General features: G+C 42.4%; 1 protein-coding gene across 11 annotated transcripts in view; it reads left to right on the forward strand.

Moving 5' to 3' along the window:
• The window catches only part of DLG2 (discs large MAGUK scaffold protein 2), a 1,022,754-nt gene that overhangs the window by 953,991 nt on the left and 52,516 nt on the right, over window positions 1-16,247 (forward strand). For all 11 annotated transcript variants that reach the window (XM_075266199.1, XM_075266200.1, XM_075266207.1 and 8 more), the window contains one exon: window positions 1,892-2,006. In XM_075266199.1, the coding sequence (XP_075122300.1) occupies window positions 1,892-2,006 (115 nt within the window). The remainder of the gene's footprint in view (window positions 1-1,891; window positions 2,007-16,247) is intronic.

The following is a 16,247-nucleotide window of genomic DNA, read 5'->3' on the forward strand; positions in this document are numbered from 1 at the left end:
ATCTAACTTCCTTTAAATAGAAAACAGGTTGTACAGTTCACATTAGCAATGACCTAACTAAGCCTTGCTAGGGAGATTCAGTGCACCCATACTTAATGTAGCATGTAGAGCTGAAGCATTTGCCAAAGGGGAGGGGTGTTCACGTCAAATGGCTGTATCTCTGGTTTTATACCAACTAGAAAAAATATTCTGGTATCTTAAGAAGGATTGAAATACTGTCTGGGAGTCTGTCAACACAAAATTAACCTACACACAGAACCTGGCAGGGCTTTTCCTGCACTTTCCCAAGATGTCTTTCCTCTGTCTGCTCTGAACTCTGTTACTGAGAAAAATAACACTAATTTGCATATTGAAAATATGCAAATTGGTTTAAATGGGCTTTAAAAGTCCAATTAGAGCCCAACTGAAGATGAAGCCCAGCTCTTTGTTCAGGCTTCGGGTTCGTGTATACAATAGCAAGGCTCCATAGACTGATTTACACTACTATGTACAGACTTTCCTTAGTAACCGCTCAGATAGAGGATTGTAAGGACAATGTTACAACCTGTTTTATAATAAAGACGAAGTCGGATAGGATAATAAAGTGAATTCAAAAATAGTCACCAAAGAGCTACGACACAAAACAACAAAAAAAATGGGAGTTACATTTTAAAGGAATTGTCTTGTGAAGGCTTCCTTTGTGTGTTGCCCAATTAGGACAACATAGAGGGGTTCCTTCACTTGGGGTGCCCCTTTCTGAGTCAGAACTAAGCTGCTGTGTAGGAGATTCTTCTGTTGGGGTAAACTTGGGCCGACCATGTGAATGCCTGCCATCTAATACTGTCAGACATGGTCACAACCTTCCTCAGGAGTGGGACATGGGAGAATTCGGGTGATCGTCACAAGATCCACATTCTTACAGTGGTTGGTTCTGTTGGGACAACCCCTTTAACATTTGCGGTAGGAATTCACATTTGCATGAGCTAGGAGGATGGGGAATGAGTTTTCTGGCCCCAGGGTGTTTTTTTACACTCTCATTAACAGGAGGATTGGTTGCGCGGTAGCTGATCGGTGAGGGTCCTATACCTAGATCCCACACTGACTAGCTTCCCAGGGCTGGAAGCTACTGCACAGGATGGGACTGAATGTAGCTCTACAAGTAATGGGCACAGACCTGCAGTACCACATTGCCACCGCTAGACAGTGCACGGGCTACAGCTTTGCCCCTAATACTTGAGCAGCCCCGTCCTATGCGATATCTTCTGGCCCCGAGAGTCAGTCGGATCAGCTGATCTGTGTGGGGAACCCTGTTGGATCTCCACTGATCAGATACAGAGGGACTGTCCTGTGGTTAGGTCATCAGGTACAAAGAAAACTACCTGGGGGCCGGAAAACACCTATAATAAGTGAGAGCAAAACCTATCCCCACTCATAATAGAAACTCTGCTTTCTGCATTTGCAGACTGCATCGCTATTATTAACCATAGGGGGCGCTGTCCTTTTAAGGGTATTTTCACACTATTGTTATGAATGTCTGGTGCTGTCATCCTATGGACATTAACAGTCTGCCTTCGTCCGTTCCCATTGAAGCTAATGCATGCAGGGAAAGAAGCGTCAGTCATGTTTTATCATGGAGTGAATGCGGACGGACACCCGATGGAGGGGGCTCCCTCTGCATCTGTCATTTAATGTCCGTTGCTCTCATCCAGTGACGGATAAGACTAACAGACATTAATAACGGTAGTGTGAGCACAGCCTAAGTTTCGGGAGTAATTGACAAGGCGCTTCAATCATTTTTACATCATGTTAACTCGACCTGCATAATCGCACATTTTCTCCGCCGCCTGGTGGTTATGGACGGGTCACTCGGCGAACGCTTTTTAACGCCTTTCTGCTTTAATTTTCTCTTCAGAGTACGCTCGATTTGAGGCAAAAATCCATGACCTGCGTGAGCAGATGATGAATCACAGCATGAGTTCTGGGTCCGGCTCTCTGAAAACAAACCAAAAGCGTTCCCTCTACGTACGGTAAGTAAAGGCTGACAAGAACTGTGTGTTTTAAAAAAAGAAAATGGAATTTGGATGACAAAATTTTTGAAATTTTTTGAGATTGGTTAACCTAAGGGTCTATGGAGGAATGGAGAGGATGCTGGTATTGTTGACTAGGGTTAAGCCGATCTTGAGATTTCAGGATCGATTTTTAAAATCCGATTTTCCAGCTGATCGTGAAATTTGCTCGATCGCCGATCGGGATCCGATCTTCCCCGATCGCTCAACCCTAGTCAATGCTTTTCTATAGGAAAAGTCACTTTTAGGGTTGAGCCGATCGTGAGATTTCAAAATCCGATTTCCAATCATTTTCCAGCCGATCCCGATTGTGAAATTTGCTCGATTGCCGATCGGGACCCAATCTTTTCCGATCCCAATCGCTCAACCCTATTGTTGACTACTATATACTGATCAGTGGACAATATTCCCTTTACCTTATCCCCCACTAACAGCACTGGTGTATTTGGCCCTCACTTCTGAGACTGTGTATTTGGCCCATAGTTGTAGTTACGTCTTTAGTCCCAGTACCTGATCCCTAGTCTTCTATTGGTTCTTTTTAGTAGCGTAAATTTTTTTTTTTTTTGGAAGACACACCCACAATTGGGTATAGCTCTATGTGACATCATTTCCTGTGTAAGCACAATGTCAGTGAGCTGCACTTTAAGTGAGACATGCATATATATATTTCCATCCCCGAATGCAACTTTTTACCAATATTTTATGTAAAAATGCCACCAAAAAATTTCTAGATTATTCCATTATTACAACCCCTACAGAGGTGTAACTTTAAGCTTCTGAGCCCTAGCACAAAATCTGCAGTGGGGGGGGGCCCAACTTGCCATGTGCCATCGATAATACCACTGTCTTCTTACGTTGTAGAGGCCTTTAGGCCCCCTGAGACTCCAGGGCCCGATAGGAATTGCTACCTCTGCATCCCCTATAGCTGCCCCTTGGCCGCACAGGCTTGCTATCCTGGTAGTTATGTCCTTAGTCCTGGTCCCTAGTCTTTTATAGGTGTTTTTTCAGTAGTGCAAATTTTTGTTATTTTAGGAAAGCACATTCACAGTTGGGTGTAGTCCTATATAACATCATTTCCTTTTTGGAAGACACACCCACAGTTGGGCGTAGCCCTATGTGACATCATTTCCTTATTGGAAGACACACCCACAGTTGGGCGTAGCCCTATGTGACATCATTTCCTTATTGGAAGACACACCCACAGTTGGGCGTATCCCTACATGACATCATTTCCATTTTGGAAGACACACCCACAGTTGGGCGTAGCCCTATGTGACATCATTTTCTGTGTAAGCGCAATGTCAGTAAGCTGCTCTTTCAGCAATTTATGTAAAAACAGCACCAAAAAATGCAACTATACCGCAAAATGCATTGAATCCAGTATCAGCGGGACCTGGTAGTCATCGGTTTGTCAAATCTGTTGGATTAATGACCATTCATGGAAAAGTCTATAGCATGGGCAGAGGACTTCCATATTGTATTGTCAGTCTGTGCTGCGTTGGATTATCAGATTTTCATATCTGAGACTTTGCAGAAAGAACGCCACTCATGTCCACAGTTTGTCTCTGGTATTACAGCTCAGCTGCAGTCACCCGATACAGTCCATGGACAAGGTCACAGTTTGCAAAATTGATTAAAGGGGTCCTCCCACCATAGTAAGTAATGGGTTTTGTTACAATGTATCAATCTGGGTCAGTGGTCTTCACCCTGTGGCATCCAGTTCATCCAGATCTACAAGCAAATCCTAACACTCATCACCTAGGAACATCCAAATCCTTCATACCCCGTTAATGGTTTTGTTACAGTGTGTCGGTCTCAGTGAACAACTGATGGATATTTGCAGTTTTGCGTAGATATGACTTCTCCTGCGTCCTTCTAGAACGCCTCTTCTATCCACTGTAGGATATGTCAGGCGGGAGCGGCGTCTAGTAGGAGAGAGGACGCTCTTATCGAATTACTGAAGTTTAGTCTCCAGCTCGTCTTGTCTTCAGGGCGTGAGAAACGTGGGATGTTCTGGAATCTTCCAACAACTTGTTAAATTATTGACGAAAGGTTTGTGAGCCAACTCCAGGCGGTAAAAGGCAGAAATCTCATCTCCTGACTGTGACAGAGTGGCTGAATGATATTGTAACCCGCAGCACTATTATAATGGATGGCTTATCCTTCAGCGTGGGAAGTTATTAAAGGGACACTCCGGCAGACACTTTAAATAAGACAAACCCCCTCATGCCTCCTGTACCGGTAACTTGTCCATACAGGTACGCCTAGTAGTGATGGGTGAAGCTCGGGAGATTCGTTTAGCCAGTGTATAATAATCAGAGGGGTAGAAAACAAGAAACTTTGATACTCTGCTTTCCTCACCTCTTCTGGACTCCGCCATCTGGTCTTCTTTCTCCGGCCTCTTCTGGCCTCATCTCTGACTTGTCCTCCTTGCGTACGGCCTGCTCCCTCCATACACTCAGCTCTGCTGCCTTAATGTCCCCTCACACACTCGGCTCTGATACATCCAAATTTTCCTACACACACACTCAGCTCTGTCACACTCACTTTCCCATCTTACACTAAATTCTTATTCTTCCCGGGGCATCTTCTGGCCTCTTTCAGCCCTCCCTGTATACAGCCTGCTCCCTTCATACACTCAGCTCTGCTGCCTTCATGTCCCCCCACAAACCCAGTTCTGCTACCCTCAATTTTTCCTCCACACACAGTTCTTCTACTTCCACTTTCCCATCACGCATTGAGCTCTACTACATTCTTTTCTTTCTAGAGCATTTTCTGGCCTCTTCCAGCCTCGTCTTTGTCATGTTTCAACCTCCAGACACTCAGCTCTGCTGCCTTAATGTCCCCTCACACACTCAGCTCTGATACGTCCAAATTTTCCTACACACACACTCAGCTCTTTCACATCCGCTTTCCCATCTTACACTCAGTTATACTAAATTCTTATTCTTTCTGGGGCATCTTCTGGCCTCTTCCAGCCCTCCCTGCATACAGCCTGCTCCCTCCACACACTCAGCTCTGATATGTCCAAATTTTCCTACACACACACTCAGCTCTGTTACATCCAATTTCCCATCTTACACTCAGCTATACTAAATTCTTATTCTTTCTGGGGCATCTTCTGTCCTCTTCCAGCCCTCCCTGCACACAGCCTGCTCCCTCCATCCACTCCACTCTGCTGCCTCCATGTCCCTCCAGACACTAAGCTCTGCTACGATCACATTTCCTCACCACACACACTCACACACACCTACACACACTCAGCTCCTACATCCATGTTCTTCTCCTACAGACATCTTCCATACATGGAGATACTGTACAATCGCCACCCCTGCCTGTGACTGGTTGCAGGACTATTACATTATTAAAGGTCCTTTTGTGGGACCATTAAATTATAAGAGGGAAACTGTAGAAGCCATTGTATTACATGTGGGGCACCGAAGGGGCCATTCTACTGAGTGTAGGGCCATTGTACTACACGTGGGGGCACTAACAGGGCCATTATACTACATGTGAGTTCATTGAGGAGGACATTTTACTGAGTGTGGGGGCACTGAGGGGGCCATCACATAACTGTTGACGAAGCCTTATTTTGTGGCTACTTTGAGTTAGACCAAATTGACTAGTTTAGTGACCAACATGAGGGATTTCATAAATGTCAACAGAAATCCTAAAAAGTAGCATTCAGAGTTCGTTGGCTCCTAGGACTCTGGAGGGACCACCAAGAGATCTGCCCCTCTAGAAGTCAATGGCCTCCTCCATTGGAGTGGTCTTGGCTTGTCTCTAAAAAACTGACTCTACTCCGGTCAATAGGTTCCCATAAGGCCCCAACCATAGAATAAGGAGACGTCCCTAAACCAAAGCCCATATTCCTAACTCTCAGAAGAGACGTGATGAATGGTAATGGCTGGGCAGAAGTCAAGTGGAAACCCGAAACGCAAAAATGAATAACCTACTTTTCATGGAGTTATTTCTGAAATGCCGACACATGGCCGCGTCTCCTGTCTCGTCCCGCGTCGTACTGTTAATGGGCACCAACAAGTGGTATAATAATTACTGTCGCCACAATCGTCTGGCGCTATCCACATATGATAATAATAATAATAATATCCACCGTCACTTAAGGAATCAATAGGATTCAGATCTTCTGACCATATAAACCGTCTGCACCGCCGCCCAATAATTCTCCGGTCACCGAAGCGTGAGATTACATCTTCAACATTTCATTAAACAGGAGGAAAACTTTACCATCCAACCGTAAGCTTCAGTGGTTTACGTTTTTCATTTTTTGCTTTCCTTTGTACATCCGTCCTCCCTTGATGGACTACAGCCCTCCTGCCTGAGGCAAAAGGGCCAAATCTCCCAAATCGGAGGCCAAGACTGTAATTTTTCAAGTCCCGACACTCGTTTCGGGTTAGGACGTAGCACTCGCGCCTTCGACTGCAAAAGTCCAGGACTGCCAAGACCGTGTGGTGCAAAAGTTTTAGGCAGATATAGAAAAAAACACTGCACAGTGCTCCATATGACTTTAACCAGCCCTGTAGCCGATGACTACAATGTAAAGTGTGTGTAGTGGGGTTGAGATTTCAGGATCGATTTTAAAATCTGATTTCCGATCATTTTCCAGCCAATCGCGATTGTGAAATTTGCTCGATCAGGATCCGATCTTTCCCGATCGCTCAACCCTAGTCAATGCTTCTCTATGGGAAAAGTCACTTTTGGGGTTGAGCCGATCTTGACATTTCAAAATCCAATTTCTGATCATTTTCCAACCGATCCCGATCGTGACATTTGCTCAATCGCCGATCAGGATTCGATCTTTTCCAATAGTGTATACATCATATCACATGTATTGTTAACACACAGCGCAAGGTAGCTGACTGCCCCTCTGGCTGCCTGCAAGGGGGATGGATGGATGGATGGATAGATAGATAGGAGATAGATAGATAGATAGATAGATAGATAGATAGATAGATAGATAGATAGGAGATAGATAGGAGATAGATAGGAGATAGATAGATATGGGATAGATAGATATGGGATAGATAGATATGGGATAGATAGATATGGGATAGATAGATAGATAGATAGATAGATAGATAGATAGATAGATAGATAGATAGGAGATAGATAGGAGATAGATAGGAGATAGATAGGAGATAGATAGATATGGGATAGATAGATAGATAGATAGATAGATAGGAGATAGATAGATAGATAGATAGATAGATAGATAGGAGATAGATAGATAGGAGATAGATAGATAGGAGATAGATAGATAGGAGATAGATAGATAGATAGATAGATAGATATGGGATAGATAGATATGGGATAGATAGATATGGGATAGATAGATAGATAGATAGATAGATAGATAGATAGATAGATAGATAGATAGATAGATAGATAGATAGATAGGAGATAGATAGATAGGAGATAGATAGATAGGAGATAGATAGATAGATATGGGATAGATAGATATGGGATAGATAGATAGATATGGGATAGATAGATATGGGATAGATAGATATGGGATAGATAGATAGATATATAGATAGATAGATAGATAGATAGATAGATAGATAGATAGATAGATAGGAGATAGATAGATAGATAGGAGATAGATAGATAGGAGATAGATAGATAGGAGATAGATAGATAGGAGATAGATAGATAGATAGATAGATAGATAGATAGATAGATAGATAGATATGGGATAGATAGATAGATATGGGATAGATATGGGATAGATAGATAGTAGATAGATAGATAGATAGATAGATAGATAGATAGATAGATAGATAGATAGATAGGAGATAGATATGGGATAGATAGATATGGGATAGATAGATATGGGATAGATAGATATGGGATAGATAGATATGGGATAGATAGATAGATAGATAGATACATAGATAGATACATAGATAGATACATAGATAGTTAAGAGATAGATAGATAAGAGATAGATAGATAAGAGATAGATAGATAAGAGATAGATAGATAAGAGATAGATAGATAAGAGATAGATAGATAGATAGATAGATAGATAGATAGATAGATAGATAGATATGGGATAGATAGATAGATAGATAGATAGATAGATAGATAGATAGAGTGAGTATACAGAGTATAAATCTGTATACGTACACCAGGACATTACATATGACATGCTGATCTTGCTATGACCACGTCTCTATATACAGTACACATAGATCTCGGACAGATCACAGTATAACTCCCAGCGTCCTGTGCGCCATGATATAGCAGGAATAATAGAGCGTCAGACGCTGTCACATGTTGTTACAGGCAGAAAATAATTAGGACGCTCCTAAAATCAGAGCCGGCACACTTCTGCAAAAAGCGGCAATTTTCTAGTCAGCGGCCGCCATTCTGTAAATTACTCCCATCTCACATTATTGTTGCTCTCAGACCTTGGGGAGCAAATTGCAGCAGTGACTGGGGAGCGGGAAATGCGTGCGGTTATTACTTTACAGTGATGGAATACACACGGGCGGTCCGTTCCAGGATTATACAACCCCCAGTGCAGGACTCAGCCAGGACGGGGTCTGTATGGTATATAGCGGTACATTTACCACAGATGTTACACCTGTAGTCTGGATACAAGATGAGATACGGCAGGACATGGAGGTATATACAGGCTCTGTATGGTATATAGCAGTACATAAACCACAGATGTTACACCTGTAGTCTGGATACAAGATGAGAGACGGCAGGACATGGAGGTATATACAGGCTCTGTATGGTATATAGCAGTACATTGCAGAGCTGTCAGCACTGCATATGGTGCTCTGGGCCTTTAAGTCACAGCACGCTGGAAAGAGAGGACACCGTGGTTTCAGCACTAAGGACAGCTCTAAGTCTATAATAGTCTCAGCAGTCTTAAAGGGGTTATCCGAACTAAGATATTGATTGCTCTGGCCTTGTCACTACTTACCAAGCACAGCGCCATACAAAGTACCCTCCCTCTCCCCCAACTTATAGAAAGGATCTCAGAGACTTCTTTTGGGTAGTGTACCTCTTGTGTCTGCGACGCACTCAGACATTTTTCCCAGTTGACAGAGTTTACACAAGATGGTCACTTTGATGAATTGCTGCTGTCTTGGCAATTCTGGCCTAGCTGTTGTGCACAGTGATCATGTGAGGACACACATGGCGAACAAGATCCGGACAGCCCAGATGGATCACCAGTAGAAAGGATCATGTCATTTGCCGACAGTCATGAGCAGCTACCTTGTCCACCATCCAGACTCCTGACTTCATTGTACCCCATCTGTGCCCGCACCATTTTCAGTCTCTTTCTGGAGGGACATTTGGTATCACAGCGCCCATTACATGTCCTGCCATTAAAGGTCAGCTACGTCCCCTTAGTTTGCAGTGAACGGAAAATGTGGACAGCTACAGACTGGAAGTAGGGTGGAATATGGAGGCCTCCTGGTGACGTCCAGAATACAGGCCCGGCTGTAACATCTGTGGTAAATGTACTGCTATATACCATACAGATCCTGTATATACCTCCATGTCCTGCCGTATCTCATCTTGTATCCAGACTACAGGTGTAACATCTGTAGTAAATGTACTGCTATATACCATACAGAGCCTGTATATACCTCCATGTCCTGCTGTATCTCATCTTGTATCCAGACTACAGGTGTAACATCTGTGGTAAATGTACTGCTATATACCATACAGAGCCTGTATATACCTCCATGTCCTGCTGTATCTCATCTTGTATCCAGACTACAGGTGTAACATCTGTGGTAAATGTACTGCTATATACCATACACAGCCTGTATATACCTCCATGTCCTGCCATATTTCATCTTGTATCCAGACTACAGGTGTAACATCTGTGGTAAATGTACTGCTATATACCATACAGAGCCTGTATATACCTCCATGTCCTGCCGTATCTCATCTTGTATCCAGACTACAGGTGTAACATCTGTGGTAAATGTACTGCTATATACCATACAGAGCCTGTATATACCTCCATGTCCTGCCGTATCTCATCTTGTATCCAGACTACAGGCCTGTAACATCTGTGGTAAATGTACTGCTATATACCATACAGAGCCTGTATATACCTCCATGTCCTGCCGTCTCTCATCTTGTATCCAGACTACAGGTGTAACATCTGTGGTTTATGTACTGCTATATACCATACAGAGCCTGTATATACCTCCATGTCCTGCCGTATCTCATCTTGTATCCAGACTACAGGTGTAACATCTGTGGTAAATGTACCGCTATATACCATACAGACCCCGTATATACCTCCATGTCCTGCCGTATCTCATCTTGTATCCCGACTACAGGTGTAACATCTGTGGTAAATGTACTGCTATATACCATACAGAGCCTGTATATACCTCCATGTCCTGCCGTATCTCATCTTGTATCCAGACTACAGGTGTAACATCAGTGCTAAATGTACTGCTATATACCATACACAGCCTGTATATACCTCCATGTCCTGCCTTATCTCATCTTATATCCAGACTACAGGTGTAATATCTGTGGTAAATGTACTGCTATATACCATACAGAGCCTGTATATACCTCCATGTCCTGCCTTATCTCATCTTATATCCAGACTACAGGTGTAATATCTGTGGTAAATGTACTGCTATATACCATACAGAGCCTGTATATACCTCCATGTCCTGCCGTATCTCATCTTGTATCCAGACTACAGGCCTGTAACATGTGTGGTAAATGTACTGCTATATACCATACAGAGCCTGTATATACCTCCATGTCCTGCCTTATCTCATCTTATATCCAGACTACAGGTGTAATATCTGTGGTAAATGTACTGCTATATACCATACAGAGCCTGTATATACCTCCATGTCCTGCCGTATCTCATCTTGTATCCAGATTACAGGTGTAACATCTGTGATAAATGTACTGCTATATACCATACAGAGCCTGTATATACCTCCATGTCCTGCCGTATCTCATCTTGTATCCAGACTACAGGTGTAACATCTGTGATAAATGTACTGCTATATACCATACAGAGCCTGTATATACCTCCATGTCCTGCCGTATCTCATCTTGTATCCAGACTACAGGTGTAACATCTGTGGTAAATGTACTGCTATATACCATACAGAGCCTGTATATACCTCCATGTCCTGCTGTATCTCATCTTGTATCCAGACTACAGGTGTAACATCTGTGGTAAATGTACTGCTATATACCATACACAGCCTGTATATACCTCCATGTCCTGCCGTATCTCATCTTGTATCCAGACTACAGGTGTAACATCTGTGGTAAATGTACTGCTATATACCATACCGAGCCTGTATATACCTCCATGTCCTGCCGTATCTCATCTTGTATCCAGACTACAGGTGTAACATCTGTGGTAAATGTACTGCTATATACCATACACAGCCTGTATATACCTCCATGTCCTGCCGTATCTCATCTTGTATCCAGACTACAGGTGTAACATCTGTGGTAAATGTACTGCTATATACCATACAGAGCCCGTATATACCTCCATGTCCTGCCGTATCTCATCTTATCAATCAGTATTGTACATTATGTCCCTATCCTCTGTCCAGTACACATTTTGGGGCACAGAGTACATATAGGACCCCAAGGGCATCACCCCTGTTGTTGGTCTCTGTTCACACTGTTGCCGTGGTGGTTATTTCTTTTACACCTCCCCCGCTATCACTTATTCATGTTCTTTATACAGATTTTTATCATTTAATATCACCTTGGTCTATGAGCCTTGTATGACGTACCTGTCAGATCCCCAGATTTCCCCCTCCCCCACCATCCAGCCATTGTAATATGTTTACAACAGGTGTAGAGAGAGACTCTATTAACATTGGCGGGGTTTTTTTTCGCATACAATTATAATTAACACGACCGTCGTCATAGCAACCACTGTTATTTCCCAGGCCGGGATCCGGTTCCCTTTTTGACATACGCTGTTGATTTAATTGTTTTTAATAGAATCTCTTCCCGGCGGAGACATTTTCTGCCCTTGAAATCAATTATAGAGTTGTTCTGGAATTTGTGGGGTTAACTTTTCACGAAAATTGGCGCGGTGACCTAGTTAATGAAGTCCGGGGCGAGAACAACCGATCTGAGGGTTCGTATACGCTGTGTTTGTGCCTGTCGTGGGGCTTTTCCTGGCATATATTATATACACCTACTGTATACATTGTGTGTATGGACTGGTTTTCAAGATTTACTGATGGTATGAATTAGGTCGTACATTACGGATATATCAATATCCTATCAACTGAGAAGCTAGTAGAGCGCAGGGGTAATGAGTACAATATCCCGCAGCAGGCCTTATTGTATACCGTAGTAGGATAGTCCCTCATCTACTCTTCAATGACATTATGGGCAATTCATACAGTCCTATGAAAAAGTTTGGGCACCCCTATTAATCTTAATCATTTTTAGTTCTAAATATTTTGGTGTTTGCAGCAGCCATTTCAGTTTGATATATCTAATAACTGATGGACACAGTAATATTTCAGGATTGAAATGAAGTTTATTGTACTAACAGAAAATGCGCAATATGCATTAAACCAAAATTTGACCGGTGCAAAAGTATGGGCACCTCAACAGAAAAGTGACATTAATATTTAGTAGATCCTCCTTTTGCAAAGATAACAGCCTCTAGTCGCTTCCTGTAGCTTTTAATCAGTTCCTGGATCCTGGATGAAGGGATTTTGGACAAACAATTCAAGTTCAGTTAAGTTAGATGGTCGCCGAGCATGGACAGCCCGCTTCAAATCATCCCACAGATGTTCAATGATATTCAGGTCTGGGGACTGGGATGGCCATTCCAGAACATTGTAATTGTTCCTCTGCATGAATGCCTGAGGATTTGGAGCGGTGTTTTGGATCATTGTCTTGCTGAAATATCCATCCCCGGCGTAACTTCAACTTCGTCACTGATTCTTGAACATTATTCTCAAGAATCTGCTGATACTGAGTGGAATCCATGCGACCCTCAACTTTAACAAGATTCCCGATGCCGGCATTGGCCACACAGCCCCAAAGCATGATGGAACCTCCACCAAATTTTACAGTGGGTAGCATGTGTTTTTCTTGGAATGCTGTTTCTTTTTGGACGCCATGCATAACGCCTTTTTTTATAACCAAACAACTCAATTTTTGTTTCCAAAATGAAGCTGCCTTGTCCAAATGTGCTTTTTCATACCTCAGGCAACTCTATTTGTGGCGTACGTGCAGAAACGGCTTCTTTCCCATCACTCTCCCATACAGCTTCTCCTTGTGCAAAGTGCGCTGTATAGTTGACCGATGCACAGTGACACCATCTGCAGCAAGATGATGCTGCAGCTCTTTGGAGGTGGTCTGTGGATTGTCCTTGACTGTTCTCACCATTCTTCTTCTCTGCCTTTCTGATATTTTTCTTGGCCTGCCACTTCTGGGCTTAACAAGAACTGTCCCTGTGGTCTTCCATTTCCTTACTATGTTCCTCACAGTGGAAACTGACAGGTTAAATTTCTGAGACAGCTTTTTGTATCCTTCCCCTGAACAACTATGTTGAACAATCTTTGTTTTCAGATCATTTGAGAGTTGTTTTGAGTAGCCCATGATGCCACTCTTCAGAGGAGATTCAAATAGTAGAACAACTTGCAATTGGCCACCTTAAATACCTTTTCTATGATTGGATACACCTGGCTATGAAGTTCAAAGCTCACTGAGGTTACAAAACCAATTTTGTGCTTCAGTAAGTCAGTAAAAAGTAGTTAGGGGAATTCAAATCAATAAAATGATAAGGGTGCCCATACTTTTGCACCGGTCAAATTTTGGTTTAATGCATATTGCGCATTTTCTGTTAGTACAATAAACCTCATTTCAATCCTGAAATATTACTGTGTCCATCAGTTATTAGATATATCAAACTGAAATGGCTGTTGCAAACACCAAAATATTTAGAACTAAAAATGATTAAGATTAATAGGGGTGCCCAAACTTTTTCATAGGACTGTAAGTCTAGTCTCCAGGCTCCCGTTTCAATGCTTTCCATCTCCCTGCTGGTCTCTACTTCCAGGAAATGGCTACTCAGCCAATCATTGGACGGTCACTGCTGGTCTCTACTTCCTGGTCTTCTTGACACATAGGAAACAAGCATGTAGCCAATCATTGACTGGAGGCGGGTCCCTGCTAGTCTCTACTTCTTGGTCCTTTCAGCCAATCACTGACTGGAGGCAGGTCCCTGCTAGTCTCTACTTCCTGGTCCTTTCAGCCAATCACTAACTGGAGGCGGGTCCCTGCTAGTCTCTACTTCCTGGTTCTTTCAGCCAATCACTAACTGGAGGCGGGTCCCTGCTAGTCTCTACTTCCTGGTTCTTTCAGCCAACCACTGACTGGAGGCAGTTCCCTGCTAGTCTCTACTTCCTGGTTCTTTCAGCCAATCACTAACTGGAGGCGGGACCCTGCTAGTCTCTACTTCCTGGTCCTTTCAGCCAATCACTGCCTGGAGGCGGGTCATGCACTTCTTGTGTGTCCGGAGGGATCGGGAAGTAAAGACCAACAGAGCGTGTTAGTCACAACTAATGCCCCAGTCAGAAATGTCTCCCAGAGCAGTTGCCATCACTCTAATGTCCTTGCTGCTGCGTAAAGAGGATTCATGTTGGATTGGAGTGAATTCCAGTTGTGTAGCATAATTTTCCATTGCAGATGGAATTGCCCTTTAAATAAAAAGCAGCTCTCCTCTATATATCTGCAGGAGTGATTGCTGCTGGGTTTATGGTGTCTGGAGATTTATTGCAGGTCAGGGCTAGGCAAGGAACAGAGGCAGCTGATGTAATTCATCTCCTGCCTACAGGGCACCAATGTCTCCTTACCTTGTCCATATAGTATTCCTAATTGGCCAGGATTAATGGATAGAGCGGTATCTGCAGAAGAGGGAGAAATCAATCCCAGGATTCTCATAAACTTACCTCTAATGAATGACCGGATCATGGTCTGACCTTCCGGGATCTCTGAGGCCTCACATTAACAATCCAATGTGAGACAAAGAAAGGAGAAATCCAGTAGTAGAGAGAATATACAAGTAATAGTATGAGAGATATAAGCAAATCCAACATCAAAATCAAGGAATGAACTGACAATGCAGGAAAACTGAAGGCCCCAACTATAACCCCCATGATAATAATACTGCCCCTGTCCACAAGAATATAACTACTATAACACTGCCCCTATGTACAAGAATATAACTACTATAATACTGCCCCTATGTACAAGAATATAACTACTATAATACTACTCCTATGTACAAGAATATAACTACTATAATACTGCTTCTATGTACGAGAATATAACTACTATAATACTACTCCTATGTACAAGAATATAACTACTATAATACTGCTCCTATGTACAAGAATATAACTACTATAATACTACCCCTATGTACAAGAATATAACTACTATAATACTACCTCCTATGTACAAGAATATAACTACCATAATACTGCTCCTATGTACAAGAATATAACTACTATAATACTGCTCCTATGTACAAGAATATAACTACTATAATACTACTCCTATGTACAAGAATATAACTACTATAATACTTCTCCTATGTACAAGAATATAACTACTATAATACTGCTCCTATGTACAAGAATATAACTACTATAATACTGCTCCTATGTACAAGAATATAACTACTATAATACTACCCCTATGTACAAGAATATAACTACTATAATACTACCTCCTATGTACAAGAATATAACTACCATAATACTGCTCCTATGTACAAGAATATAACTACTATAGGGGCCACACGGTGGCTCAGTGGTTAGCACTGCAGCCTTGCAGCGCTGGAGTCCTGGTGTTCAAATCCCGCCAAGGGCATAAAACCATCTGCAAGGAGTTTGTATGTTCTCCCCGTGTTTGCATGGATTTCCATCCCATATTCCAAAGACATACTGATAGGGAAAAAAATGTACATTGTGAGCTCTATGTGGGGCTCACAATCTACATTAAAAAAAAAAAAAAAAAGAATATAACTACTATAATACTGCTCCTATGTACAATAATATAACTACTATAATACTACTCCTATGTACAAGAATATAACAGCTATAATACTACCTCCTATGTACAAGAATATAACTACTATAATACTACTCCTATGTACAAGGATATAACTAC

The sequence above is a fragment of the Leptodactylus fuscus genome, chromosome 2 (genome assembly GCF_031893055.1).
Source record: "Leptodactylus fuscus isolate aLepFus1 chromosome 2, aLepFus1.hap2, whole genome shotgun sequence".
In the NCBI taxonomy this organism is placed as follows: Eukaryota; Metazoa; Chordata; class Amphibia; order Anura; family Leptodactylidae; genus Leptodactylus; species Leptodactylus fuscus.